We start from the raw sequence: 26739 nt of genomic DNA, 5'->3' as shown, positions 1-26739 counted from the left end.
TTTTCATCAAATGATTTTATTATTTCGAATTTATTCAGAATTTCGAAATAAATAATATTGCAATATTGATTCATAATTGTTCTTGAGATAATAGAAATAGCAAAAATTGTCGTTTTTTTTTTTTTTTTCTTTTTGAATAGAGAAAAAATTAAAGTTATAGTATTCTTATTCTAACAACATTGAGCTTAAATTTAATCAGGACTATCGAGTTTTTTTTTTTTTTTTTTTATAACAAATATTTTTTTTGTTTTTTTCACTCATTCGTCACACACTCTGTTCGTTCTTTTTTTTTTTTTAATTTTTCATTTTTATTAATCTATTTTTATTTAATAATAGATAATTAAATAATAAATTATTTATTACTGTATCTTAAAAAAGTATAGCAAAATTCAATAATTTATACTGAAATTTGTTTTATACTGAAATGTTTATCGTAATCTTTGAGTTTAAATAATGAGCTTAAATTTAAGTGGTATCAAAAGCAAAAGAAAAAGAATGTCTTTTTTTTTTCTTGGAGAAATTGTAAGACACATGAGGGTTAATTTATCTTGTAATTTTTTTTTTTTTAAACTGGGATTATTTAGCAGATAAATATTTGAACATTAAATATAAATACTGCTTTTTTGTTTAAATACGTTAAATAATTTAAATGAAGATTATTGATAAAGTTATAAGTTGAATAGCTAAGAGTATTTGTACTTTGGCTGATGATGATGTTGTTGTTGATTGTGTCTCTTTTTGTTTCCACTCATTAACATCTGTTCTCATGGTATTTACAATTGGAAGATCAGCTAATTTCAATTCCCATAATTGTTTCATTGTACCATTTTTTGGTCCATCAATCAATAATCCACCATCAATCTACAATTGTCAATTATTTCAAGATTACTGATAAATAAAATGTTTAATTTGATTTTAATTTATTTATTAAATAAAAATATTACCATGTTTGTTTCGTTTATTGTAGTTGTACTGTTTGTTGTATCATTCTTAGCTGTCTTGATATTTTTTCCTTCATAAACGAGAAAACATGTAACATTTGACATTGATTTTTTCAAATTTGAATCTTTAGCAAGATCTCTCAATTCAAACATCCATGAAAGATCACTATTACAAGTCAAATTATTACCTGAAAATTACAACAAAAAAAAAAAGAGAAAATATTTTAAAATTAATAATAATAAACATTAATTAATTTGAAAATGAAATATCAGATAAATTCTCAGATAATTCCAAACGAATATTATTATAAAAATAAAAAAATAAAATAAATCTATATAAGTATATGAAAAATTCTTGGCTGTGCATTGCGCTTTTGCGGTCTTGGTCCACTCTACTCAATCCAAGTATTTTCTACGTGTAATTGGATTGTCCTCGGGGCTTTATCCCCGTCATACCAAACTAGACGTTTTTACCCCTCAAAGTAACAGAGTGTTATTGGCATAGATGCGCTAGAGCATACCACCCGCTGGGCAACGAGGGGTGAAAATATATATATGTGTATGAAAAAAAAGGCCAAAAGGGCGAGGAGAAGGAAGAAAAAAAAAATATCTATGTATTATTTTTCATCTTCAGGTAGAAAAACATCACGAGGAAAAAAAAATAATAAAACGTATCCTACATTGTGTCAAAAAGAAATATAATAATAATAATAATAATAATAATAATAATAATAATAATAATAATAATAATAATAATAATAATAATCGGCTAACTTGTAGGAGCTGTGACAGATTTTCAGTCTTTCCCCTTATTTTATTTTATTTTTTTCAAATAAGCAACTAAACATATCAAAGCTAATTCAAGTAGATATTTGTTGTAGTTTTTTTTCTTTTTCAATATTCAAGCCACACGCATTGATACTATCTAAAAATATTAATTTAAAAAAAAAATAAAACTTACGATGAATTTAAATGAGTTTAAAAAATATTAATTCAAAGTTACGAATTGATAAATAAAAATAAATCTATATTTCATCAAGTGCGTAAATTGAGTAAAGAGAAAAAATGTTATTCAATATATATATTAAAAAAAAAAAAAAAAAATGAATAAAGGTAAAAGTAGCGTCATATTTATGGAAGTGAAAGGGGGATGATATAATATTGAAGGGGAATTAGAAAAAAATATGCAAGTCGCAATGGTAATATTTGTAGACGAAGCAAAAAGCAGACAGGAAAGGGTGGCACCGACATAGGGAAGCAGACTACCACGCCCCCGCTAACAAAATTTCATCCCCTAAATGATTAAAACCTAATATAGGGGCACGCCTTCCCTCCTCGCGCAATGGTAGAGCCTTGCCGAAAATTTACTAAACAGTTATCATATACTAGTCATATATACATATATATATTTTATTAATATAAATTATAACTGAGTAAATGAATTGAAGGTGAGTCTGTGTGACACAATTGTCTGTGAATCATTTTAGTGATTAAACTACGAACGAAGAATAAAAAGAAAGATTATAGACAGACACGTGACAAAAAGGATTTAAAAATTCATAGAGCCAAAACTGTGGGATAGAAATAAAGGGTTGTTTTTTTTTTGAATCTGATATACCTCCTCTCAAATTCTTTATGGCAAATGCTGAATCAACGGGGTTATTGTTCACAATACAACGAGTGTATACACAGGCTTGTTGGCTTTTTTTTTTTTTTTTTGTTCAAGGGGGTTCGTCGTCGTTGTCAAGGTTTTTTTTCTGCATAGACCGGTTTATCATTGATAATGCTTATATGCTCAAGTAAAGTTTGCTTACACCACCATCAAGCAACTCGTGCTTACAATTATTTTTCTTTTAGATGTTATGTGACGCGGAATAAATCCCCCTGTAAGTTGTTATTACGTATACGTTAGTTTGTTTGAATTTGAATGGATCCAATGACCGGTAGTTGTGATAAATGTGTTTGTTTAGTTTTTTTTTTGTTGGCGAATGTGAAAAGGGCTAGCATCCCCCCCTTGATACTTTCTCTTTCATTTCTGTACTAAATTATTATGCTTAATTTACTTTTCTTCAAAAATAAACAACACGCTTATTAATATTAATGGATATGTGATTTTTTTTTTCTAAATTATGTATAAACTCACCTTGAAGATAAAGTTTTAAAGCTGTTGTTGCATTGATATTACTGGCATATATTCTTTTCATATTTGGAAAACGTAAATCTTTCATGGCATTATTACTGAGATCCAATGTTTCAAGATTTAATAAACCAGCAAATGAATCTTGATCAGATGACATTACCAAATGATTATTACTCAAATTTAAATTTGTCCAACTATTCCATTCAATAAGTTCAGTATAATCAAAAGTTTTAATTTCATTATTAGCCAAATTAAGAGTTACTAAATCTCGTGCATTTTTTAGATAATCAATTTTGATTATTGTCAATTCATTGTATGACAAATCTAAATTTTTTAAATTTCCAAGTCCATTAAACATACCAGATGTTATTTCAGTTATTTTATTTTTTGATAAATCAAGATCTGTTAGTGCTTGTAATGTTTCAAATGAATTGTCTTCAATTTTTTTAATTCCATTTTGAGCCAAGACAAGTTTTGATAAGGTAGATAAATTAAAAAAAACATTTCTGTAAAAAAAAGAAAAGAAAAACACAAAGTTATTATTATAATTAAAAAAATTATTATTTTTCTATTTAATTTACTTACTGTTTTATTTCACTGAAGTTATTTTTTGTCATGTAAATAACTTCAAGGCGATTCAAACTATCAAAAGTTTTCAATGGTAAATTTTTTATGTTATTATTTTCAAGATTAATTTCTTTGATATTTGACATATTGTAAAATGCTCGTTCAGAAATATTAGTAAAACTAATGTCTTGAAATAATAAATGTTGTAATTTTGTCATTGATTGTAATGTACTTGTTGGAACATACTCGAGAACTCCATAAGCACGTCGCATCAATTTAAACGATTTAATAGGTTTTTGTGATGGAGCAAATAAACTCCAAACTGAATTATTTGATGAAATATCATTACTTTCAAGAAAACATTGTGCTTCAAGTGTGTTTTGTTTTTCTCCCAATCCTGTACAAGTACATAATAATGTACCTGCTTCAACATTTTTGGATTCACAAATATCTGGCTTTACCTTGTTAGTTTTTTCAATGAGATTATCTGATAATTCAGCAACAAGAGGAAGTGGTGTTGTTGATGAAACATATTGAAAAGCATTTTCAACTAACAAAAGAGAGCAAAAAATTAATTGTAAAATCGCCATTGTCCTCGTCATTTTCAATCCTCTTGTGTTGAATTATTTCCACAAGCAAAAATCTGGAACATAACATGAAAAAAAAAAAAAAAAAAACATTAGTTTAATATTTACATAAACTAAATAAATAATATCTTTTTATTATTAGTATAATGATTAAAAAAATATATATATACACATAATGAGACGATAAAAATAAGTATAACTTATCACGTGTCAAAATGAGTCACATACTTTAGAAAATATTTGTGATTTAAAATCTTGATAGTGTTAATTTTTTTTAATTGAATTCAATTGAGTAACATCGTTTTTTAACAATGACTTAAATTAATTTTATATTCATTTATTATTCAAACGACACGAAATCTCATATGATAATTATTAGTAATCAAACCTGTCTAATTACGTTATAAATATTTTTTTAATTCAACTAAATATGTAAAAATAATATTTATACTTTTGAGGTTTAAAAACAGCTACTCGTACATTATTCATTTACCTATACAGAGCTTACTCATCTTCGAGACATTGCCCTTTGAACTCAACAAAAAAAAAAAAAAAAAAAAAAAGAATATAATCACAAAAAAAATCCCCTTACTTTATTTTTTTTCTAGAGTTTTACCGTGGCTAAAAATAAGAATTGGTGAAAAAAGTAAAAAAGAGAAAATATAGTTTTTTTTTCAAAGGTATACTATCACGATCGACAGACACAAAGACGACTGACGTTCAAGCATAATAATACACGTACCTAATACTAGAGAAAAAAAAAAACGACCACAAAAAAAAGTCGTTTTTTTTTTGTGCAGCTATGTAAAATTATTCATTTTTCTGGAAAATAATTAATACAATAGTTTTGTAAATTGAGCAATGACACAATGTTAATGCCATGTTTACAAAATTTTTTTGAACAATAAAAAATATTATTGTTAAATAATAAAATGACTAATTTAACATGAAATCATCTTAGTCATAAATATGAATAAAAAAAAAAAAAAAGTATTGTTTGTTTACACTGAAATATATACGATAATAAACATAAAATACTATATGTTTTTCTGAGAAACCAAATCACAATGATGATTCAATGAAACATGACGTATTTTTTTTTCTTAAATTATTTATTTTCATTATTAAATTAAATAAATATTATACTGAGAAATTTAATTTCAAGATAATGTATTAGGGATAAATATATTTACTTTATAGTTAAATATTTTTATTTGATTAAATTATTGTGATTTTAAGGGTCACTGATAATAAAAATTTTTCTTTATAATTTAAAGCTTTTTTTTTTCATTTGTCTGTTTGATTTAAAAATATATTTAATAATTATTGACACAACTGATAATACTTGCTGAGTTTTTTTTTTTTTTTTAAATAGAAATAATTATTAAAATCAGTTTACAAATATAAAATAATCATTTTAAAAGTATGAAATTTAATGAATCATAAATCAATAAAATAAACTGATATTATTTTTTGTAATATACAAATTTATTCGTTCAAATTCACAAGTGTTTTTCTGATTCAATTCAAAATCACACCATTTGTATATAGAGAGAGAGAGAGAGAAAAAAAAAGAAAAGTAAAATAAATAATATATATTATTTGGTATTTTAAAAAATTATCTCAAGCATGATTTAATAGTTATTTATCATCAAGTCATGTGAAAATTAAATCAAGAGTATTATTATTACAACATGCAAAGATCGTTATGGACAAAGTAGTTTTGATTCCCGTCGATTTGTCATTGTCTCCCTTGAAACTATTGTTCAAAACAGTAAAAGCGCATTGACATGTGAGTAATTCAGTGAGCCCGTATGATGATGAACATTAACGCGCGTACTCGCACATACACACCAAGACCATGTCCAGTAATATCACCAAAAGAACTTACTCAAGCATCATTATAACTTGAATAATAATAGTAATAATCAAAAGAACCATAAGCAGGAAAAATTTTTGTGGTGTCAAGGGGTCTTCTCTTTCTCTTGTGTATCTTATTTAGATCAATTTAAATTAGTAAATTACTGATAAAGATGATGACGAGTCATTATTATTTGTCAACATAAAAGTATAAAAGCTTGCAAGTGATGTCATATCAAAAAATTAATGTATTAATTTCATGTACTTTTTATTGTAAAAATTATAACGGGGGGCGGTGGTGGCGATGATGGGGGGTTGTGTTGCGACAAAAAAAAAAAAAAAAAAAAGAAACCATTGTTGCAACAACACCAGCTGGTAAGTGAGCATTTATAAAAGACTCGAGAATCTATACGCAATTGTAAGCAACGTGTATGTACATAAAATATGACATACTAACAACATATATATATGCTTCCCCATAATTCACATAATTCATACAAGCACTCGGCGCCTAAAAATCACCCGGCAAGAGCCACTCAACTGTTGTAAATACAATTCAACCCTAAATGCCGCGCACTACTACTTCAAGTGTATTTTTCTTTTTTTTAAATAATATTTTTATTATTATATATACTTGATGGAGCTTGAATTTTAATTAATTTCATTGATGCCATGTTCATCCTTTTTTTATGACCTTTCTTTTAGATCCGAATATTTGAGATGATTAAATTTTTTTATTGTGCAAGTCAGTGGATCCACGCGCCGGCATTAGAAACATTTTTTTTTTTTTTTTTACCAAAAAGAAACTTTAGAGGGTAACTTGGGGGGGGGGGGGAGTCTTTAAATATGTATTTTAATTTATATATTATTAATTATTACAATTGAATAAATATATTATTATGTTGTTTTTTTTTTTTTTTTTTAATAAAATTTTATTGTATTTATATAACAAGATGAAAAATAGAGTGAGAACAAGTACCCGGAAACGAGTTTATTGTTTGGATTTATTATGTTTTTTTTTTGGGAAAAAATGGCCGAAATTTTGCCATTGGGATTTTCATCTTATTATAAAAGAACGCAAAAGTGAAGAAAAAGACAATGAAAGAAGACGAGAGACGGGCCAGGAGGAAGGAAGGAAGAAAAAAAAAAAAAAAAAAAGAATAAAAGGAAAGAGAGAGAGAAAAAAAAAAGAAAGAAAGTAACGGATGAATAAACATTTTAAGTTTGTCGAAGGACAGTATATATATTTTAGTATATAAAAAAAAAAAAAAACCAAAAGGACTCGTAATATTTAATGTTCTTTATTGGTTTTAATGTGAAAAACGTGTTGAAAATAGTAAAATTAAATTAGCAAAAAATAGCATTGAAAATGCATGAGGAAAAAAATTTTTCAGGTATAAAAGAAATCAAGCGAGAAGCGTGATTTTGAGACTGGAAGAATATTTTCGGCGAATCTCAGGTAAGCGTCCGTTACACCTCAACACTCGTTTCCCTTTATTTCTCCCAAAAAAAAAAAAAAAAAAAAAATAACCGAATTTGGCCGCGTGGGATATTTCGACATATGCTGTTTTTAAAAAAAATATTCAATGCTTGTTTTATTCATCAGGTATAAATAATTTAATAACATTGATGAAGCATTGATACAAGAAAAAAATGCATTGAAATTAAAAATTAATTATTAATCAGGGTTGAAAATAAAAAATTTGTACTTACACAATTTTAAAGAATTTACCTTTTTTTTTTTTGCTGTTTTATTTTCCAACAATATTGAAAACAAAAAACGCCGATGCCGGTGTTATTTGCACTATTGTTTATTAACACTTGTTTAATTAATTAATTTTAATTTTTTTTAATCACTATTTATTTGTGGTTTATGTACATATGTACTGGCTGGACAAAACTTAAATGATGACTGGTCCGTGTACTTGCGAAGACTGGAACACCGTACACCACCAAACGCTGAAGAGAAAAAAGGAGGCTCTCTCTTGGGCACGATTCAACATTGAACACGCTGTTGTATATTTTACGCAGCAGCGCGTGTTGGTTGATGCGAATCCCTACTATCTTTTTTCTCTTTTCTTTTTTTCATCACACTTTTTTCAAAAATGTGTATATGTGTGTATGGAACCCTCTACCCGCCAATTTTATCCCTCCAAAAATTTACAATCCAACGCCAGGTAGCGCTATTTATCGAATAAATTTTCCAAAAATTGAATCGATAATGTAGAAATTTTAATAATATTTCTAAACTCAATTTTTAAAAATTCGCGCTTTAAAATGGCTACCCAAAATAGCAGTGAATAGCAGACTACAAGTAGCTTCATCTATTGTTTATTTTTTAAAACAATAAAATATGACGTCACACACTCATCGTTTATCATCGGTAATTTTCGTATTTTTTTTTTTTTTTTTTGATTGCTTCTAATCTCAGCCGAAGGCAGGTCAATGTCTGAGCGTTGGGATTTTCGTTGAGGAAGGACATATTGGGACATAATAATATTATTTTATATATTTGGGACATGGCAGACATTGGTACTTGCACTAGTGTCATTGATTAAATAGATTAATTTTAACCGCCAAGTATTATCACGCTTTAAATATGTGTACGTAAATAATTTAATAAAAAATACACAAATTACAATAAAAAATGAGTTAAAGTAGGAGATAAAAAAAAACAAGGTATACAAGCTCGATCATAATAATAAAAAAAAAAATTCATTGAACTCGTATTTGGCTAATAAATAATATGCATGTAGTGTTTTAATAATATTATAAATAATTGTGACACCGCCCACATAAAGCCAGTAATAGTAAGCCAGTGTGTTGAAAAGACAGTGTGGAGTTTGTTGAAAAACAGAGAAGAGGGATTATTTTCCCCGCGCGCAACCCTCGTATGTTATATATCCCCTCCTCATCCCTTATATCATCATCATCCCGATCATCCCACCGTTACCAACTGATTCCCTCAAATATAGTAATACTAACCTAAAGTGTATATATTTTCAATAATTTAAATAAATCATTGTTGATATTTAAAGTGCCTATTGTCAATTTATGTATGTGTTATAGCAAAAAAAAAAAATAGTGAAGCCTTTGTTTTTATATTAATTAATATTATTTTTATTTTTTCTAGTGCAAGTGTTCTACTAGACAGTAACTATTGTTGCTGGTGCTGCTGGTGGTGGTGGTGGTGGCCGTTGTACTGCGTGCCGCATGTACGAACCATTCGAAAAACGTTGATTATAATTTTTTTTTTTTTTTTTTTATATTTCTGATGGTCTCTCTCTTCTGCTCTACTCTCCCATCATCAACTCCTGCCAACAGGCCACAAGACGTCCCCTTTTTATAAATTAATTCAATATATATATTTTAATAATAATTAACCACTGAATATAATAATCAGGATTAATAGCAATCATTGTCTGTCTACAAGTGAGACAATTATATATTTTTGTGTGGTGTGTATATATCACGTTTGATATATATATGTTTAATATACGATAATCTGACTTGTGCCAAGTGAAACTGAGGGACAGTTGTGCAAACTGGTGCGAACGACACAACGTAAAATAAAGGTTGTAATATTTTTTTTTTTTTTACTACTATACAACTATTAGAGACGCAGTCTTTATTATTTATTTTTTTTTACTTTTTATTGAATTCGACTGCTGGCTCTAATGACAAGTAAAATTATTAAATATATATTTATTTTTTTTGTTTTAGTTTTATCCGAGGATTAGATGTGACTGAATTTTTTTTTTTTGAGTAAAAAAAAAATTTTTTTTCTTATCAAGTGGGGTGAGAATTATATATATATATATATATATATATATTTATATATATCGATCACGAGGCAGAGGGATCGTAAGGACTGCGTGCACGCGTTAACGCACAATTTACTCTGTATTACCGACTGATTTTCAATATTAAGCGTGTTTTGTGTGTGTCGTAAAAAAAAAAAAAAATAAAAAAGAAAGGAACAGAGTGGCTCGCGTTAATAGAACGGGGATGTGATATTGGTTGTCATTGATGTGCGTGACGTTTATTACGTGGAGTCAAAAAAAAAAAAAAATAGTGAATTTTAATTTGATTAGATTTTAAAATTATTATATTACTTATTATTTTTTTTTTTATTCAATTTTAAATATTTGTGTTGAAAGTTGAAAAATTCATTATTTTTTGTTTGTTTCATCATTAAAAACAAAAAAACTTCAATTCTCTGTGAGGAAGCTTATTAATTTGTTGTTTTTTTTTCTATAAGAAAAACTAAGGTGGACTGTTTTGGGTTGGATAGAGAGTTTTGTGAGGGAAAAAAGAAAAAAAAATTAATAAAAAAGAAAACTGTGTGACAGCAGCAAAGAGGGTTATAGGACTTGTGGAAGAGGAGGGCAATAGTCAGTGAAGGAGGCGGTGGCGGTGGCTGCCGTGGCGATTTAGAATGAGCGGCCGTCCGAGGACCACCTCTTTCGCTGAGGGTACAAAACCTCCTGCAAATCCGCCTGTGGGTGGTATGAAGATAAGCAGTGAGTGCATTTACTATGTATTATCTTTTTTCACATGCCAAATTATGACCTAACCTATTTTTTACAAACTAAATTAGTCAAAAATATCCACATTTCCATAAATTTATTACTTGGTAAGCTTTGCTTTTGGTGACACAAAATTTATTTTAAAAAAACAGTAATATACCTATAAAATTTATCTCTGACAAAATTATAATTATAATTATCTAGTTTGTTTTAATTAATTTATTTTTTTTCTATTGTACTTGTGACAATGACAGACACTTGATTAAAAATATAATTAATATTTATTATTATCATCAACAACAATTGTACTCTATTTTTATTGTATAAAAATTTCAACAAAGATTATAGTAAAAAAAATAAATAAATATTAGCTTGATACGTCAAAAGAAATCTCTTTCACAATGTCAAGAACTCGTGAATTGATTGGCAAATTTGATTACGAAATAATATATCACTGTTGACTGTAAATTTTAAACATATTTTTCTTCTTAATTAAAATATTTATATTATTTTGGCATTGTCACAAGTTTAATGGATATATAATAGCTTTATTAGAAATAGTATTTTTCATTTTTTTTTTTTTTTTTATTACAATTAAAAAGTTGAAACATAACCCTTTGGGTTTGAGGATAATGATGATGAGTAAGTTTTGCGCCCTCCAATGATTCACGGCCCTGAACTATATGCCACTAACGTCACCGGCATTCGCGGCTTCTACTACGACAATTTATAAATAAATATATTTTTATTTTTGCGTGCACATTAAAACGCATTCATTGGCTTAACATCGACCGAGGCCTAACTTCTTTCGCATTATTATCAATACAGCATGATACTACGATTTTAAAATCTTAATCTGTCCTTCAAATTTTCATATCAATATTTTCTCTTCTTCACAATATAATAATTTATAATGTTTAATTCATAAATTTTAAAGAAATAATAAGTATATCTTGTTTTAATATTTCTAAATATTATTTATTTATTTATTTTTTGTTTATAATAAATTAGTCATTTTGTTTTATTATTAATGGTTAAAACATGGATGGTAATGATAAATGCGGCGGCGCAAACACTCACATATATTTATTTATTTTTTCTATTTTACATATTTTTACTTGACGACCGTTGAAGTTTTTCTCGTAGGAGTTGTTTTAATAAATTTGTGATGCAATAATTTTTGTATTATTTGTATAAAAGAAATTATTTCGTCAACATAATGACAATAAATGATAATGATATTATTGACAATTTATTTTAATATTTTCATTGATAAATAATATAATATATTCATTGCAATAACATTAATAATAAATATAATTATTAAAATAAATCAAAATTTAAATTTATATTTATTATCATACTAGAAATTTTATAAAATTATTATTAAGCTTATTTATTTATTTATTTTATTTTTTCTTTTTCTTTTTCTATATAAATTAGACAACACAATAAACATAAATACAAAACAAATTACTACTACTAATATTTCATATCAATTTATTATTATTATTTAAAATAACCTATCATATTAACATCACACTTCAATCTCCCAATTCGTTTTAACGTTGTTTCTATGGGTGGTGCAATGAATAATTCAGGCAAAGATGGCAGCAAAGTGACAACAGTTGTAGCAACACCTGGTGCAAGACCAGATCTTCCACAAGAAGTTTCATATACAGATACAAAAGTCATTGGAAATGGAAGTTTTGGTGTTGTTTATCAAGCAAAATTATGTGACACTGGTGAAATGGTGGCAATTAAAAAAGTACTCCAAGACAAAAGATTTAAGGTAAATTTTATATTTATTATCATATTTTTTTTTATCAATGAAAAATATCAGATGATAATTATCATTATGATTATTATTATTATTATTATTTTACTAATTAGTTTTTTTTTTTGTTTGTTTTAAATTACAGAATCGAGAATTGCAAATAATGCGAAGATTGGAGCATTGTAATATTGTCAAACTTAAATATTTCTTTTACTCAAGTGGTGACAAGGTAATTATCATCAATAAAAAAAATAAAAAATAATAATTAATAAATATTTAAAATATATATTCCGTTATTGAAAAATAAGCTTATATTTTTCAAACCACTTACAAGCAAAAAATGAGAATTTAAATTGCACGATATATATATAATAAATATCTATAAACAATATAAATTAAATAGAAAATTATTTTTAGTTTTTTTTATTTAAAAAAATATAAAAAAATCAAATTTGAATTTTCATAGACATTTTGTAAATGGTGTACAATGAATTACGATTGAAAAATTAAATCACACGTTTAGATTAATGCATGCCCTATGATTGTTGTTTTGTAGAACATCTTAAACGAGACTAATCCAGTTTTTCATGTGGCCGTAAGTTGGAGCGTTATCAGTGCTAGTCTCATACAAAAAAGATTTTAAAAAAAATATTATATTTAAAAATTTCAAAATTGATATATTCGAGCAATTAATCCCTTCGGTATATTTAGGCACATGCTTTTATTTTTTTTGTTGATATTTTAAATGAATATTTTGTAGAAATATATAAAATCATCATATAAATATCCAATATATAATTTAAAATAATTTATAAATAAATAAAAAAAGTAGAATTTGCTGCTTATTATTTATAAAAATTTTTTCATCAGTAAAATTAGATAATAAAGATGATGTTTTATTCGCGATACATCGTTCGTGTATTTTTAAATAAAAATTGATAATTTATTTTACATTATCAATCTTTTTTTATCATAAAAAAAAAAAAAAATAGTACATTAAACTCAATTTCTTTTTTCATTTCTTTATGTATGTTGCATTTTGTTTGTTGTTTTTTTTTTTTTCTTCTTTTTTTTGTGTGTTTGTGTGTGTGTGTTGACAATTATTTTAATAACACATAATATTTTTTTTTTTTTTTCTTTTCAATTGAATTTATTATTTTAGAAAGACGAAGTTTATCTTAACCTAGTGTTGGAATATATACCAGAGACTGTTTACAAAGTTGCACGACATTACAGCAAGAGTAAACAAACAATTCCTATAAGTTATATCAAGGTAAAATAATTGATTATTATTATTATTATTTTAAATAAATATCCATTGGTATTAATAGTTTATTTTCATTTTCTTACAGTTGTACATGTATCAGCTATTTCGTTCTTTAGCTTATATTCATCATCTTGGAATTTGTCACAGGGACATTAAACCACAAAATCTTCTTCTTGATCCAGAAACAGGTGTATTGAAGCTTTGTGATTTTGGATCAGCTAAACATCTTGTTCGTGGTGAACCAAATGTATCATACATTTGTAGTCGTTATTATCGCGCACCTGAACTTATATTTGGTGCAATTGATTATACAACTAAAATTGGTAATTATATTTATTTTATAATAACTATTTTTTATATTGTATAATTTTTTAATTTATTAAATATCATTGATTATTTAGATGTATGGAGTGCTGGATGTGTACTTGCTGAATTATTACTTGGACAACCAATATTCCCAGGTGACAGTGGTGTTGATCAACTTGTTGAAATAATTAAAGTACTTGGTACACCAACACGTGATCAAATTCGTGAAATGAATCCAAATTACACTGAATTTAAATTTCCTCAAATAAAATCACATCCATGGCAAAAGGTACAGGTTATAAATTTATTCATGAAAATATTACTCTCATTTTTTTTTTTTTATTTCATTTTATCATTTGTTACGACAAATTTATCTTCGTTTTTTACTTATTTTTTTCTTGTTGTGTTGGTGTTGTTGATACCTTGTTTACGCGAATGAATCCAATCGAGTTTTTTTCTCGTTTTTTTTTTTTTTTTTTATCCTCCAAGATTATTCAAAGCATTCTCGTGATTACAGTTTATGCTACAACGAATGACTTCCGCAAAGTGTACCACAAAGCATCAAAAAATTAGAGTAAGTGATTTCTCGTGGAAAGTTATGAAAAAAAAATATATGCCAATATCTCAATTTTTTTTTCCTTTTTTTTTTTTATCAATTTTGGTTTATTATAATTTTGGATTTTTCACCCCCTCGCGAACTAACTGTAAAAAAAAAAAAGAAAAAGATTGCAGACAATAAAATCCACAACAGTGCTGGTTAAATACTAACATTTACTATTTTCTTTTTTTTCGGATGAAGAGAAAAATCACTTACTCTAATCAACTGATATATAAATTTTTTTTATATTATAAATATTTCATAACGATTCTATGAAAGAATTTGAAGCGCGAAATAAATAAAAACATGGCTTATTTGCTAATCAATTTTTATCAATTAAAAAACTTGAATACAAGTTTTAATTGTGCGAATAAATATTAATTATACATTATCATGTCACAATCAAGCGTTCACAAATGTTCATCACAATTACCACATACAACACACAAAAATAAAATAAATATGCAGGTCATTGCACGCCAAATAGCCTGATTATTTGACCTGTAATATGAACCTCAAATTTAGCATACTTTCTCAAGTGTAAAATTTATATTTTTCTTCATGATTTTACAATTTCAAAAAACAAAAAAAAAAAAAAAAAAAACAACAACAACAACAACACACATTCAAATATCCAAGAGTTGACACTGGAAAAAAAAATCATCATCATCATAATTAAAAATACTTAAAGCTCAAATGCTTTTGAGTTTAATTTGCATGTTTATAAAATACAATATAAATAATAATTGTAATAAATAAAAAATTTTAACAGGTATTTCGAGCTCGTACACCACCAGAAGCAATGGAACTTGTGGCAAAATTATTAGAATATACACCACCATTACGAATAACACCACTTGCCGCATGCGCTCATCCATTTTTCAATGAATTAAGAGAACAAGCAACACGTCTACCAAATGGTCGTGATTTACCACCATTATTCAACTTTACAGAACAAGAATTACGTATTGAAACAAATTTAAATTCAATATTAATACCCAAGTATATGCAAAATACTGAAACAACAACTGAGGGACAATCAACAACTGAATCAACAAGTACTGTTGCTGGTGCAAGTGGTAATACAAACGATAGTAGTGTTGTTAATACATCATCACCAACTGTCACACAAAACACAAATCCCAATCAATCGACCATGGCTTAAGCGCCCGCCAATTTATTTTTTCATTGTTGCAAAAAAAAAAAAAAAAAAATACGAAAAAAACAAAAATATATATAAAAAAAATAATTAAAAAAAAGAAAAAGATAAAAATTTATTTAACAAGACAACCAGATATAATAAATATAATATTAATTAAAAAAAAACTGTAGAAAAAAAAAAATATACAAAAATAAGCGAGATTGCAAACAAGAACAGAAGAAAAAAAAAAAAAAAAAAACAATATATATATATATACAGTCATCATTTTTTCGCGGGTATCCTGTTATTTATAAATTAAATGCTAGTCTTGATAACAACAAACCAGCAGTATGACTTTTTCGTTTTTTCGTTTTTTTTTTTTTTTTTTTTGCGCCGAAAAGTGATCGAAACTTTGTCGAAAAAAAAATTTAATAAAAATGTTTATTACTTTTTTTTTTTTCCACAGGGTAATTTATTTTTTTTTTGTTTTTTATTTTTTCGGTCGGGACAGCAATCTGTTGATATATATATATTTTTTTTTTTTTATTTTTTGTGTCCTTTAAAATTATTGTTGGTTTTAGTTATCAGACATGTTGAAATTGTGACTAGTTTCAGAATTTTATATAGAAAGAAAATTGGGTATCAGGCTTTTCAAATGTAATAAAAAAAAAAAAGATAAAATCACTCAAGCTCAGTCAAAGATGGTGAAGGCAATGTCAAAAACCGAATTTGCATCGTCTTTTTATCGAAAAAAAAAGAAACAAAAAAAAAAAAAAAAAGCTTTATCACATAAGGTGCAAATAAAAAAAGCACAATTGGTCAAAAAAAAAAAAAAAAACAAACTTTTACTTATCCGGTTAAATGGAACATAACATATATATAATAAATTTTTTTCATTTTTAAATAAAATAAACAATTTAGACGTGACCGAATTTTAAATATATTTCTGTTCATTTTCAATCTTTGAATTAATTTTTTTATTATGGTCGAGTGTATTATTAATATTATTTTTATTTGTACTACTATTATTAATTGATTATTTTTATTATATATAGTTTTTTGTTTATTCATTTGTATAATTAATGTGAAAAAAAAAAATACAAACAAATATTTGAATACGCTGCAAGTGGACCATACTAAATAATTTGGCCATTTTTTTTTTCTTTATTTTTATTGGTCAAACTGAATTTGAGAAATTAATGAAATTAGTTATTATAGAGGGATAATCTTAGAAATATAAAAACAACAATTTATTTAAGTAGAAAAAAAAAAAAAACAAAAAAACAAACTTATTTACGACTGAGATTTAATGTACATTGGGAGGGAGTCTTTCACTTGAACTGTTTTTTTTTTTATTATTTTACAAAAACTTATGTTTTATATAGAAATATTAGATGTATGACCGTTATGCGCGAATATCCACGATTATTTCAATTTTACAAAAATAAAAAAAAAAACAAATTTAAGATAAAAGATAGTAGTTATATGAATGAATAGTTTTTGTCATTAGATAATAATTTAAATTTTATTGTTTTTATCTCTCTCGTGCAGCAAAATATGAAATAAATAAATTTTTTTTTTTTTTCTTATTTCATTTTTAGATAATTTTTTTTTAAAATAAATAAATTTTGCATGTTTAATTTGGTTGTTGCCATGTTGTCTTTAGCATTATTCACAAAACATATCATAATCGATTTGTCTTTTCAATAAGAACAACAAAAATTGCTTTTAAATATTTAAAAAAAAAAAAAAACCAACAATTAATCTAGTGTTTTTAAAATTTTTCACTTTTTTTTTTTTTAATTTAAATTGAACATGTTATTCATTTTTATTCTTCCAATTTTTTTTTTTTTTTTCGTGTGTTTGTACGGGTGTGATAAAAAGACGATGCAATAATAAAGCACAGTTAATTTGACAATACAGCTGACAAGAAAAATGCTTTAATTTTTATTTATTTTTTTTTCTTTTACTTATTTATTTTTTCCTTTTTCAAATTAAAAATTGTAATAAATATTTGAAAACCCAAAATGCTGTGAGCTGTAGAGCAATCTAAGGGATGAAATATCGATGAATTTTTTTTTTTTTTGTTTCTGAAATAATAATGACAGTGTAATTAATACGCTTTAATAATTAAAATAACAAAAGGAAAAATAAATAAAAAAATTGTTTTTTTAAAAAAAAACGCAGTTTTGCTCATTTGTAAAATATAAAAAAAACATTTATCGCTTTATGATTGTACAATGCGATTTAATTCACAAATGAAAGCAATACTATTTCTAGTTCAATAGAAAAATTTTGTAAAAAAGAAAAAAGATAAAAAAAAAAATAATGTTCTTTCATCGAATCTATCGTTTGGAATGCCCAGTTTTTTGTCTTTCGTTTTAATCTATTTTGTTCTATTTAAAAAAAAAAATGTTAAATTTTTCATCAGCTTCGAACAATCGATTATTTAAAAAAGAAAAAAAGCATTATTGCGAGTTAAACTGTCTGTCAAGCTGATAAGAAGTTCTTATTCAAAACTTTTTGTATCTCCCTTACTACTACCATTTATTAATAATAAAAAAAAAATAAAAATAATAATAGTAATAATAATAATAATACCGATGATAAATTAACCGCGGGCACTCGCTTTCTATGTAACGATTAATAAAAAAAAAAAAAAAAAAATGAAACAGAAAATTTTAATAAAATAATAATGAATGAATGCTTTGTTTCCGAAAAAAAATTTGGAGATTGTTTTTACACACTTGTAGAAAGCAATGTAACTCGATGACACCGCACGCTTTCATAGTTATTTCACACTTTCATAAATTCAAGAAGATAAAAAAAAAAAAAAAAAAAGTCGATAGAAAAAAATAAATTTTAACTGTTTATACAATTAATTTTGATGTCTGTCAACAACTGGCACTGGTGGCCATCAATAATATTATATATACCAAGATGATAATACTTATATCTAGAATGATTTTTTTCTTTTTTTTTTTTTTTTTGCAATCAGATTTATCTTGAGAACGAATTCATAAAATTATGTCATATGACAACACGTTTTTGTAGCTCGTTCCCAATGGGACTAAATATATATATATATATATATATATATATATATTTTTCAAATTATTGCATTTTAAAATTTATTATTTTCTAGTAAAATTTGTATTTTTCAGTAAGTCTAAAAATTTTTCACATGGAGCATCGCAAAAATAAATAAAAAAAAAATTATGCGAGCCTTTAAAATATATATATACCTTTAGTAAAATAAATATTAATAAAAATAATAATAAAGACCATCAGAGTCTAAAATTAAAAAATAAATTTATTCATTGTGACAATTATTAATCATTTGATTACAACCTCAATATTCCACACTAATACGTTGATTAATAATTTTTAATTAATTCGTTCTTAAGAAATATAAATTTATAGAGTAATTGAAAAAATTGCCTTTCAAATAATAGGCGAGAAGAAAAGATAAAAAAAAAAAAATAAAACAACGTAATATTTGCGTTGAAGATATGTTGATTTGTGAATGTACTATATTAGAAAAAAATTGTTTATTGCGTTGCACGTGCACTATTATTATCGCTCAGATTTCAGTGAACAACAGATGAAAAAAAAAAAAAAACTTTTAAACAATCGGAATAGAGAAATAATAAATAAATAAAAAAAATACCCACACTATAAACGTAAAAATTATAGTATAAAAAATTTACATATAAATTTATGAATTAATATAAATTAATAATAAGCGATTGGAATTTTATTTGTTGGTGCATATAATTAGTATGAATGTTGACTAAATGAAACGATTGAATGATTTAAAAATACGTTAATAAAAATTACATGGAAATTTAAGGATGTTTCCTAGTGCAAGTTGAATAAACTATATATAAAAAAAAGTAAATAAATAAATTAAATAATAATTAAAAAAAAAAAAAGAAACTCTAAACACAGTAAATATTAATAAATAAATTAAAAAAACAAAGATTTTTTTTTTAAATCAATAATTACAATATTTGAAATGGAAAAAAATAATAAATTTAAAAACAGTGTATATTTATGCATATTTAAAATAAATGCTAAATATATTTACACTGTAAACATGTATATGAATATGTATAATTAATTAATTAATTAAATGTAATACTTGTAGTAATTATATCATAATATACTATATAATTATTAAATGTATTGACACGAGAGTATTGACAGTCTTGAAAAATTAATTCTTGAACGAGTCAAATGAAAAAAAAAAAAAAAAGAATAAATAACTACTGTACATTTTTGTGGTTTATTTAACAATAAAAATATTAACAATTATTGTTTGTTCAAATAATCGTAACAATTTCTAATATACCTATATTTAAAATTTTCCCGCCGTTAAAAAAAAAGAAAATGTCGAGAGGAAAATAGCGCCACATTAAAACATTATTATTTATTGTAACCTCCTGTAACCTCCAAACAACAGTGACTGACAAGTTATGTTTGGAGATTTTTTTTTCGCTAATTCACGCTAGATTTTATTAAACAGTAAAACAACAATAAAAATATATACTTTGAAGTAAAAATATAATAAAAAATGAGTTCAATTGGTACTGGTGTAAGTATTCATCAAAATTTATTATAAAAATAAATAAAATTTTTCATTGTTATAATATTTTGTTTTATAAATATAATTTTGTTAACCTCATCATTGACATTTTTTTCTGTCATTAATTTTAGTATGATTTATCGGCATCACAATTTTCTCCCGATGGAAGAGTATTTCAAGTTGAATATGCTCAAAAAGCTGTTGAAAATAGCGGGTAAGTTGATTGACAACATTTATAATAATAAATTTAAAAATACAATACAAATTTAGTGGTTATTTTTTAGAACTGTAATTGGTCTTCGTGGCAAGGATAGTATTGTTTTTGCTGTTGAAAAACTTGTAACATCAAAATTATATGAAGCCGGTGCAAATAAAAGAATATTTAATATTGATGAACATGTTGGTATGGCTGTATCTGGTTTAATATCAGATGCACGTCAAATTGTTGAAATTGGTCGTTCTGAGGCAGCAAGTTATCGTTCACAGTATGGCATTGGTATACCATTAAAATATTTAAATGAACGTGTTGCAATGTATATGCATGCATATACATTATATTCAGCAGTAAGACCATATGGTTGTTCAGTCGTTGTTGGTGCTTATGAAGCTGAAGGACCACAAATGTATATGATTGATCCATCAGGTGTATCATATGGTTATTATGGTTGTGCTGTTGGTAAAGCAAAACAATCAGCTAAAACTGAAATTGAAAAATTGAAACTTGCTGATATGTCATGTCGTGATTTAGTTAAAGAAGCTGCCAAAATTATTTATCTTGTTCATGATGAATTAAAAGATAAACAATTTGAATTAGAAATGAGCTGGGTTGGTCCACATACTAATGGTAAACATGTAAGAATTCCAGCAAATATTAAAGCTGAAGCTGAAACAAAAGCAAGACAAGCTATGGCTGAAGATTCTGACAGTGATACTGAGGATATGTAAAATTATTACAACCTATCAAAATAAAAAAAAAACCAATAAATATAATTAATACATTTGTAATAAAATAAATTTTAATAATAAAAACAAATGTTTTCTCTTCTAATATAAATTTTTTATTATTTATTTTATTTAACTATTCATTTTTTTTTTTTGATTCTTTATGTCAATGAAAAAAGAAGATTACGATAAAAAATATTTATTATTTACTTTTAGTATTGTATCAATTTTAATTATAAAACTATATTTATTATTCTGATTATTTATTAATTTTCTTTTGTCACTCATGATGACTCGTTGTTTAAGTTTGTTAATTATCATCCCAAGAAATGATGCGCATGCCAGGATTCCACCACTACTCGTCCTCAAAAAAAATACATCACATAAAGCTTGAAACTTTAAAAGAATCCTGTCAGTTTCAATGAATTATTACCGGAATAATATTTGAAATAAAAAAAAAAAAAAAAAGAAACATCAATTAATAAATTTTTTATTTTAAATTAAATAAATATTAAAAATATGACTATCGGCATAAGTAATTTAATGTATAAACAAATTGCATTTGTACTTGGAGCTGTTGGTTTATTGGGTTTAATATTTAATTTACTCGTTATTATCGTTATCATCAAAGATTCAAGCAACAGTTGGACACCAACAAATGTTGTTTTAGTTAATCTAGCCGTAAGTTTATACACCTACTATTTCTATTTCATTGAAAATTAACAAAATGTTTATTTAATTATTTAGTTTTTAAAATAATTTAATTTGTCTTATTTATCATCAAGATAAGTGATTTTTTAGTGGCTTTTTTCGGCAATCCGTTAGCTTTTATATCGGCATTAAATCGTGGATGGTACTGGAGTACTTCCACTTGCAAATGGTAAAGTAAAAATAATAAATTAATTTATCAAACAATATAATTTACATCAATTAATTCATTTTACTTTATATTGTTTTTTGAAAATTCATTTTTTAATTTTAAATCATGCTTGATGTTTAACTACAATTTTAACAAAATAATTTCATAATCATGTCCGGACTATACCACATTTAACCACCATATAACAAACAAAATTTTAATCCTCAGATTAGTTGAATAATCAATTGCTTCAAGTTCTTCGTTATTATTCATATCTCTATTTTTTATCTACTTTTTTTAAAGAAACTTTTACAATTGAACCAAGATTATTAATAATAATAATTCTTTGTGAATATTAATGAAAAATTTCAAAGACAAGGTAACGACTCATGTGAATATAAAAAAGCCTAATTGAATAAATCCATTAAATTGACAAATGTTACAACAAAAGCCTTCGTTAGCTATACTCAGTAAAATATTTTCATTCATTTTAATTACCTATATATCATTTTCTTTTTGCTTTGTTTTTAAAAACAATATATATATATATTTTTAATTGAAATAAATACACCAGCAAAAATATCGACATTTTAATTTGCGCTATTGATTCACTAATTAATAAAAAGTATATATCTATTTCTCTTGAGAATCTTGCAATTTGTTAAACGTTTATAATTAAAAGTTTATTTTTATTTTTATTGTAAATATAAATATATATATATATTGTTTTATCATCACCCCATTATTTTGTTAAATAATACAAACATATTATTTTACTTTGTGATGATGGTGATGATAATCATGTCTCGTATTTCAAGGTACGCTTGCCTAATGTCTACATTTGGCCTAGCAAGTATTGGTAATTTAACAGTAATGGCATTAGAGAGATGGATGCTTATTACAAATCCAACACGACCCCTTAGTACCAGGTAAAAAAAATAAAAACTTTTAATCAATTTCAAGATTTTAATCAATAAAATTGTATAGAATTTGAAAGCAAATTTCTATTAAATGAAATATTTGAATAATGATGAATTAATAGTTAGTGTTTTTCATTGAATAATAGATCAGCAATGTACTTTGCGAGTTTTGTTTGGGTGTATGCACTTGTACAGTCGCTACCTCCATTGTTAGGTTGGGGTAGCTACGGTCCCGAAGGCGGAAATGTATCCTGCAGTGTCTCTTGGGAAATTCATGATTCTACAACACATAATGATTCTTATATTGCATTTATTTTTATTTTTGGATTAATTATACCATTAATTATTATATTGAGTAGTTATTTTGGTATTATTATCAAATTAAAACGTGTCAGACAACGAATAGGTAAATATTTAAGACTTTTGGAATGATTTTTTTTTTATACTTACATATTGATGAAGAAAAAAAACTACTTTATTTTTCATTAGGCTCAAGATCTAAAAGAGAACTGAAAGTTACTAAAATGATTGGAATTATGATTACTGCATTTTTAATTGCATGGATGCCTTATGCGATATTTGCTATTGCAGCGCAATATTTTCATGTAAGTTTTTGATAATTTATTTGTTAAACAGCTAAATATAAGTATGACAAAATTTTAAAAACTTCTATTGTAGTTTATTTTGTGAGGAAAAAAATGTAAGATGTTTCAAATTCTCAAAAACAGATATTACTTTTGGGAGAAAAAAAAACTATATACATTTATATGTATTTCATAATTGAACTATCAAAGACTATAAACGTCTTTATTATAAATTTTCTTGTATAATGAGGACATTTATTTTTTTAAAAATAATATTGCTAATTTTATAAATTCAAAAAAATGTCAAAATAATTCAATTTAAATATTTATGTATAATTTATGTATAATTTATTTTTTTGAAGAAAAAATTATTAGTTTTTTTTTTTTTTTTTTCAACCTAAATTCAAATTGTCTTTTGATTTTTTAGAATTTTTGACTACTTAAAAACTAAATATGCTAATAAAATTCCTTAAATTAAATTTACACATAATCATATTTGTGTAAATTAATCTTTATACTTATTAAAAATTTTTCAAATTTTGTCGTGCAATAATTATTATTCAAAATTTTGCAAGCCTCATTATTCCGATAACATATTTACAATAACTTTCTCCAGTTTTCAAACGACACTAACATATTAAAAAATTAAAAAATAAAAATATCTTGGATCTCTTGAATGATAATTTATTAGTTATTAAAATTTACATAATAATTTTTTCTTAAATAATAATTTATGACTTAAATAAAATTATATATATTTGAAAATTCCAGTTTCAACCATCGGCTTCAATTGCAATTTTGCCAAGTCTCTTGGCAAAATCATCAATATGTTATAATCCAATAATTTACGCATTTTTATCATCACAATTTACTCAATCATTCAAGCATTTTTTTGGTATTCAAGACAATGCAATTTCAAGACAACAACAAGATCTAAGTCACGGAACTTGGATCACACTGACAACTAGAATCGAAAAAGTTTAAATTCTATAAAACTATAATATATTTTTATTTTTAATGGTGATAAAAACTAGAGACAATAAAATATAGAATTTAATTTAAAAAATAAACAAATAGTTAAGTCAGTGATGAAAAAATTAACTATTCATCATGTTTAATTGGACTAAATTATTGAAATTTAATTTAAAAAATTTTTTTTTTTTTTTATTTCACTAACGGCAAGGTAAAAGGTAATTTTCAACCAATTTTCACTTGGTTATTATAACTTTGTATATTGCAATTTTAAACATATATCATGGTTATTTCATCAGAAAAAAAAAATATATATACACATATATATTAAAAACATTTTAATTTTACTTGCGTATGTTTATAAAATAGTCGATTGATCAATAACAAATATTCACACATTATATGCGTAACATAATGTTCGACACTTGTGCTGCAATAATAATAAATAAATAAAAAATGATTGTATAATTTAGTGCAATCGATTTATGTGACGAGATAATTGTACAGTTATATAGAATAAATATAAAAAAAACAAGGTATCAAAGTAAAATACGTTTTTTTTTTTCATTTATTAATAATAATATTATTTGAAAAAAGTTTTTATTTTTTTTATTTGTTATCGTAATATTGAATATTTTTTAATTTTTTATTTGTCTAATTGTTTATGATGTATTTTTAAATCAAACATTGATTTAAGACAGTGAAAATACTGAGTTTGTGTATTTTAATTTTCAACGATGTGCAGTTTGTCAACAAATTGAGAAATTTTAATAATTATTTAAATCAAATTTTTTTGTTTATTTATTTATTTGTTTTGATGTTATAATTTATTTTTTAAAAAGTAAAAATCATGTTTGTTTCGTTTTTTAAAAATTATAAAATTGGGAATGATTTATTATTTATAAAAAAAAAAAAAAAATAATAATCATTTTTACTTTGAAAAAATAAATTATAAACTGATATATATATATATATATATTGTAATTGAATTATTTTGAATTTATAATACTCTTTAAAAAATAAATATTCTCATAATAAATTACTAATTATGATTTAAAATTCAAAGACCATATTGGTTAATAATATATCAATAATAATTTATATTGTTTGTCTTTTTTATTTTTAATTCATTTTTTAAATAATAATATTTATAAGTTTAATTATGAACATTTAAAATTAAGTGGATTATTGTAAAAAAGTAAAAAAATTAAGTACAAACTATATTATTTAACAAAATGGTATATTTGAATTTTAAATCAATAAAAGACATTTATAGTCTTTGAAATTTCAAATTCAATTGAAAAATACATGTTATGTATCTTGTTTATTTTTTTGTAAATCCAAAAGTTCCCCCCCCCCCCGTTTTATTAGAAAAAAAAAATGACATATATTTAATCAAAAAATGATACTTTGATCACAATCGTTCCTTTCTCCAATATAATTTTCTTCTTTCACTTTTGCCGTATCCCCTTCTTCAACTGTGTATTTATGAATGTGAAAATTTTTATATTTTGCAAAAAAATAAAACCAGTATTATGTCTTCTGTCTATCGATTTCTTCTAGTCACAAAAAATGAATAATAATAATAATAATAATAATAATAATAATAATAATAAATAACAAAAATTCAATAACATTTTTTAAATCTACTTATAGATTAATTTTTTTTTCTCATTTCTGTAGTTACTTTTTTTTATACTTGAACACAATACAATGTTTTATTCAAGTTACATTATAGGCAGGAAATATATATAGTAAATATAGAAAAAAAAAAATAATTAATAATAAAGAACAAAAATTGTGTATTGTATGTGTACATGTATCCATTGATTTGTAAAGTAGAAGTTAGAAACTCTCACTCTTTGGAACTTGTTGGTCAGTCAAACTTTCACGCTTGTTGTGTGAATATTTCGCAGTAAAAAAAAAATAAATAAATAACACCAAACTCATAGTGTAAAAAAATATCTTACTAAATTCAAATACATAATTTCGTTTTTTTTTTTTCGACAAAGAAACATTATTAAAGTTTCGTGTGATAAATACATAATTAATCTATGAATTAAATTTTAAAAAATAATATAATACAATGTCGTTGGCTTTGATCTTGAAGAAAAAAATAAATAGAATAAATAAAAACAACGAAAAAAAAAATTATATTCAT

The 26739-nt window shown here is 24.6% G+C and overlaps 4 protein-coding genes and 1 pseudogene across 8 annotated transcripts; 3 read left to right on the top strand and 2 right to left on the bottom strand.

Annotated features, from left to right (window-relative positions):
* Positions 1-26739, bottom strand: part of LOC122850946 — a 220743-nt pseudogene that overhangs the window by 118253 nt on the left and 75751 nt on the right.
* On the bottom strand, positions 57-8123 carry LOC122852086 (connectin-like). 2 transcript variants are annotated; one of them, XM_044151666.1, is made up of 5 exons: positions 7809-8123; positions 3667-4291; positions 3085-3587; positions 945-1129; positions 57-861 (listed from the first exon to the last, which is right to left on the bottom strand). In XM_044151666.1, the coding sequence occupies exons 2-5, from the start codon at positions 4248-4250 to the stop codon at positions 646-648; spliced, it is 1488 nt and encodes a 495-aa protein (XP_044007601.1). In that variant the 5' UTR covers positions 4251-4291; positions 7809-8123; the 3' UTR covers positions 57-645. The 2 variants fall into 2 exon arrangements, with proteins under 2 accessions (XP_044007601.1, XP_044007602.1); XM_044151667.1 differs by lacking the exon at positions 7809-8123 and having other exon boundaries at positions 3667-4293.
* Positions 8528-19343, top strand: LOC122852093 (glycogen synthase kinase-3 beta). 4 transcript variants are annotated; one of them, XM_044151686.1, is made up of 9 exons: positions 8528-8698; positions 9229-9670; positions 9819-10618; positions 12205-12416; positions 12547-12630; positions 13564-13674; positions 13754-13991; positions 14070-14263; positions 15345-19343. In XM_044151686.1, the coding sequence occupies exons 3-9, from the start codon at positions 10534-10536 to the stop codon at positions 15735-15737; spliced, it is 1317 nt and encodes a 438-aa protein (XP_044007621.1). In that variant the 5' UTR covers positions 8528-8698; positions 9229-9670; positions 9819-10533; the 3' UTR covers positions 15738-19343. The 4 variants fall into 4 exon arrangements, with proteins under 4 accessions (XP_044007621.1, XP_044007622.1, XP_044007619.1 ...); XM_044151687.1 differs by having other exon boundaries at positions 8528-8774; positions 12226-12416; XM_044151684.1 differs by having other exon boundaries at positions 8528-8774.
* LOC122852116 (proteasome subunit alpha type-3) lies at positions 20162-21715 on the top strand. The gene is made up of 3 exons (XM_044151725.1): positions 20162-20310; positions 20433-20515; positions 20586-21715. The coding sequence occupies exons 1-3, from the start codon at positions 20290-20292 to the stop codon at positions 21244-21246; spliced, it is 765 nt and encodes a 254-aa protein (XP_044007660.1). The 5' UTR covers positions 20162-20289; the 3' UTR covers positions 21247-21715.
* Positions 22103-24631, top strand: LOC122852122 (blue-sensitive opsin-like). The gene is made up of 5 exons (XM_044151735.1): positions 22103-22123; positions 22921-23031; positions 23169-23428; positions 23485-23635; positions 24383-24631. The coding sequence occupies exons 2-5, from the start codon at positions 22934-22936 to the stop codon at positions 24588-24590; spliced, it is 717 nt and encodes a 238-aa protein (XP_044007670.1). The 5' UTR covers positions 22103-22123; positions 22921-22933; the 3' UTR covers positions 24591-24631.

The sequence above is a fragment of the Aphidius gifuensis genome, linkage group LG3 (genome assembly GCF_014905175.1).
Source record: "Aphidius gifuensis isolate YNYX2018 linkage group LG3, ASM1490517v1, whole genome shotgun sequence".
Lineage (NCBI taxonomy): Eukaryota > Metazoa > Arthropoda > Insecta > Hymenoptera > Braconidae > Aphidius > Aphidius gifuensis.
This window is presented reverse-complemented; position numbering and strand designations above follow the sequence as displayed.

Bases quoted from the DNA above. Each gene is read 5' to 3' on its own strand.
- LOC122852086 (XM_044151666.1), bottom strand. From the start codon at position 4,250: ATGACGAGGACAATGGCGATTTTACAATTAATTTTTTGCTCTCTTTTG. The intron at 3,588-3,666 runs GTAAGTAAATTA...TTTTTTTTACAG, and splicing joins AACTTCAGTGAAATAAAACA to AAATGTTTTTTTTAATTTAT. The intron at 1,130-3,084 runs GTGAGTTTATAC...TGTAATTTTCAG, and splicing joins TTTAAAACTTTATCTTCAAG to GTAATAATTTGACTTGTAAT.
- LOC122852093 (XM_044151686.1), top strand. From the start codon at position 10,534: ATGAGCGGCCGTCCGAGGACCACCTCTTTCGCTGAGGGTACAAAACCT. The intron at 12,631-13,563 runs GTAATTATCATC...TTATTATTTTAG, and splicing joins TTTACTCAAGTGGTGACAAG to AAAGACGAAGTTTATCTTAA. The intron at 13,675-13,753 runs GTAAAATAATTG...ATTTTCTTACAG, and splicing joins TTCCTATAAGTTATATCAAG to TTGTACATGTATCAGCTATT.
- LOC122852116 (XM_044151725.1), top strand. From the start codon at position 20,290: ATGAGTTCAATTGGTACTGGT. The intron at 20,311-20,432 runs GTAAGTATTCAT...CATTAATTTTAG, and splicing joins TGAGTTCAATTGGTACTGGT to TATGATTTATCGGCATCACA. The intron at 20,516-20,585 runs GTAAGTTGATTG...GTTATTTTTTAG, and splicing joins AAAGCTGTTGAAAATAGCGG to AACTGTAATTGGTCTTCGTG.
- LOC122852122 (XM_044151735.1), top strand. From the start codon at position 22,934: ATGTCTACATTTGGCCTAGCAAGTATTGGTAATTTAACAGTAATGGCA. The intron at 23,429-23,484 runs GTAAATATTTAA...ATATTGATGAAG, and splicing joins ACGTGTCAGACAACGAATAG to AAAAAAAACTACTTTATTTT. The intron at 23,636-24,382 runs TTGATAATTTAT...ATTCCAGTTTCA, and splicing joins CAATATTTTCATGTAAGTTT to ACCATCGGCTTCAATTGCAA.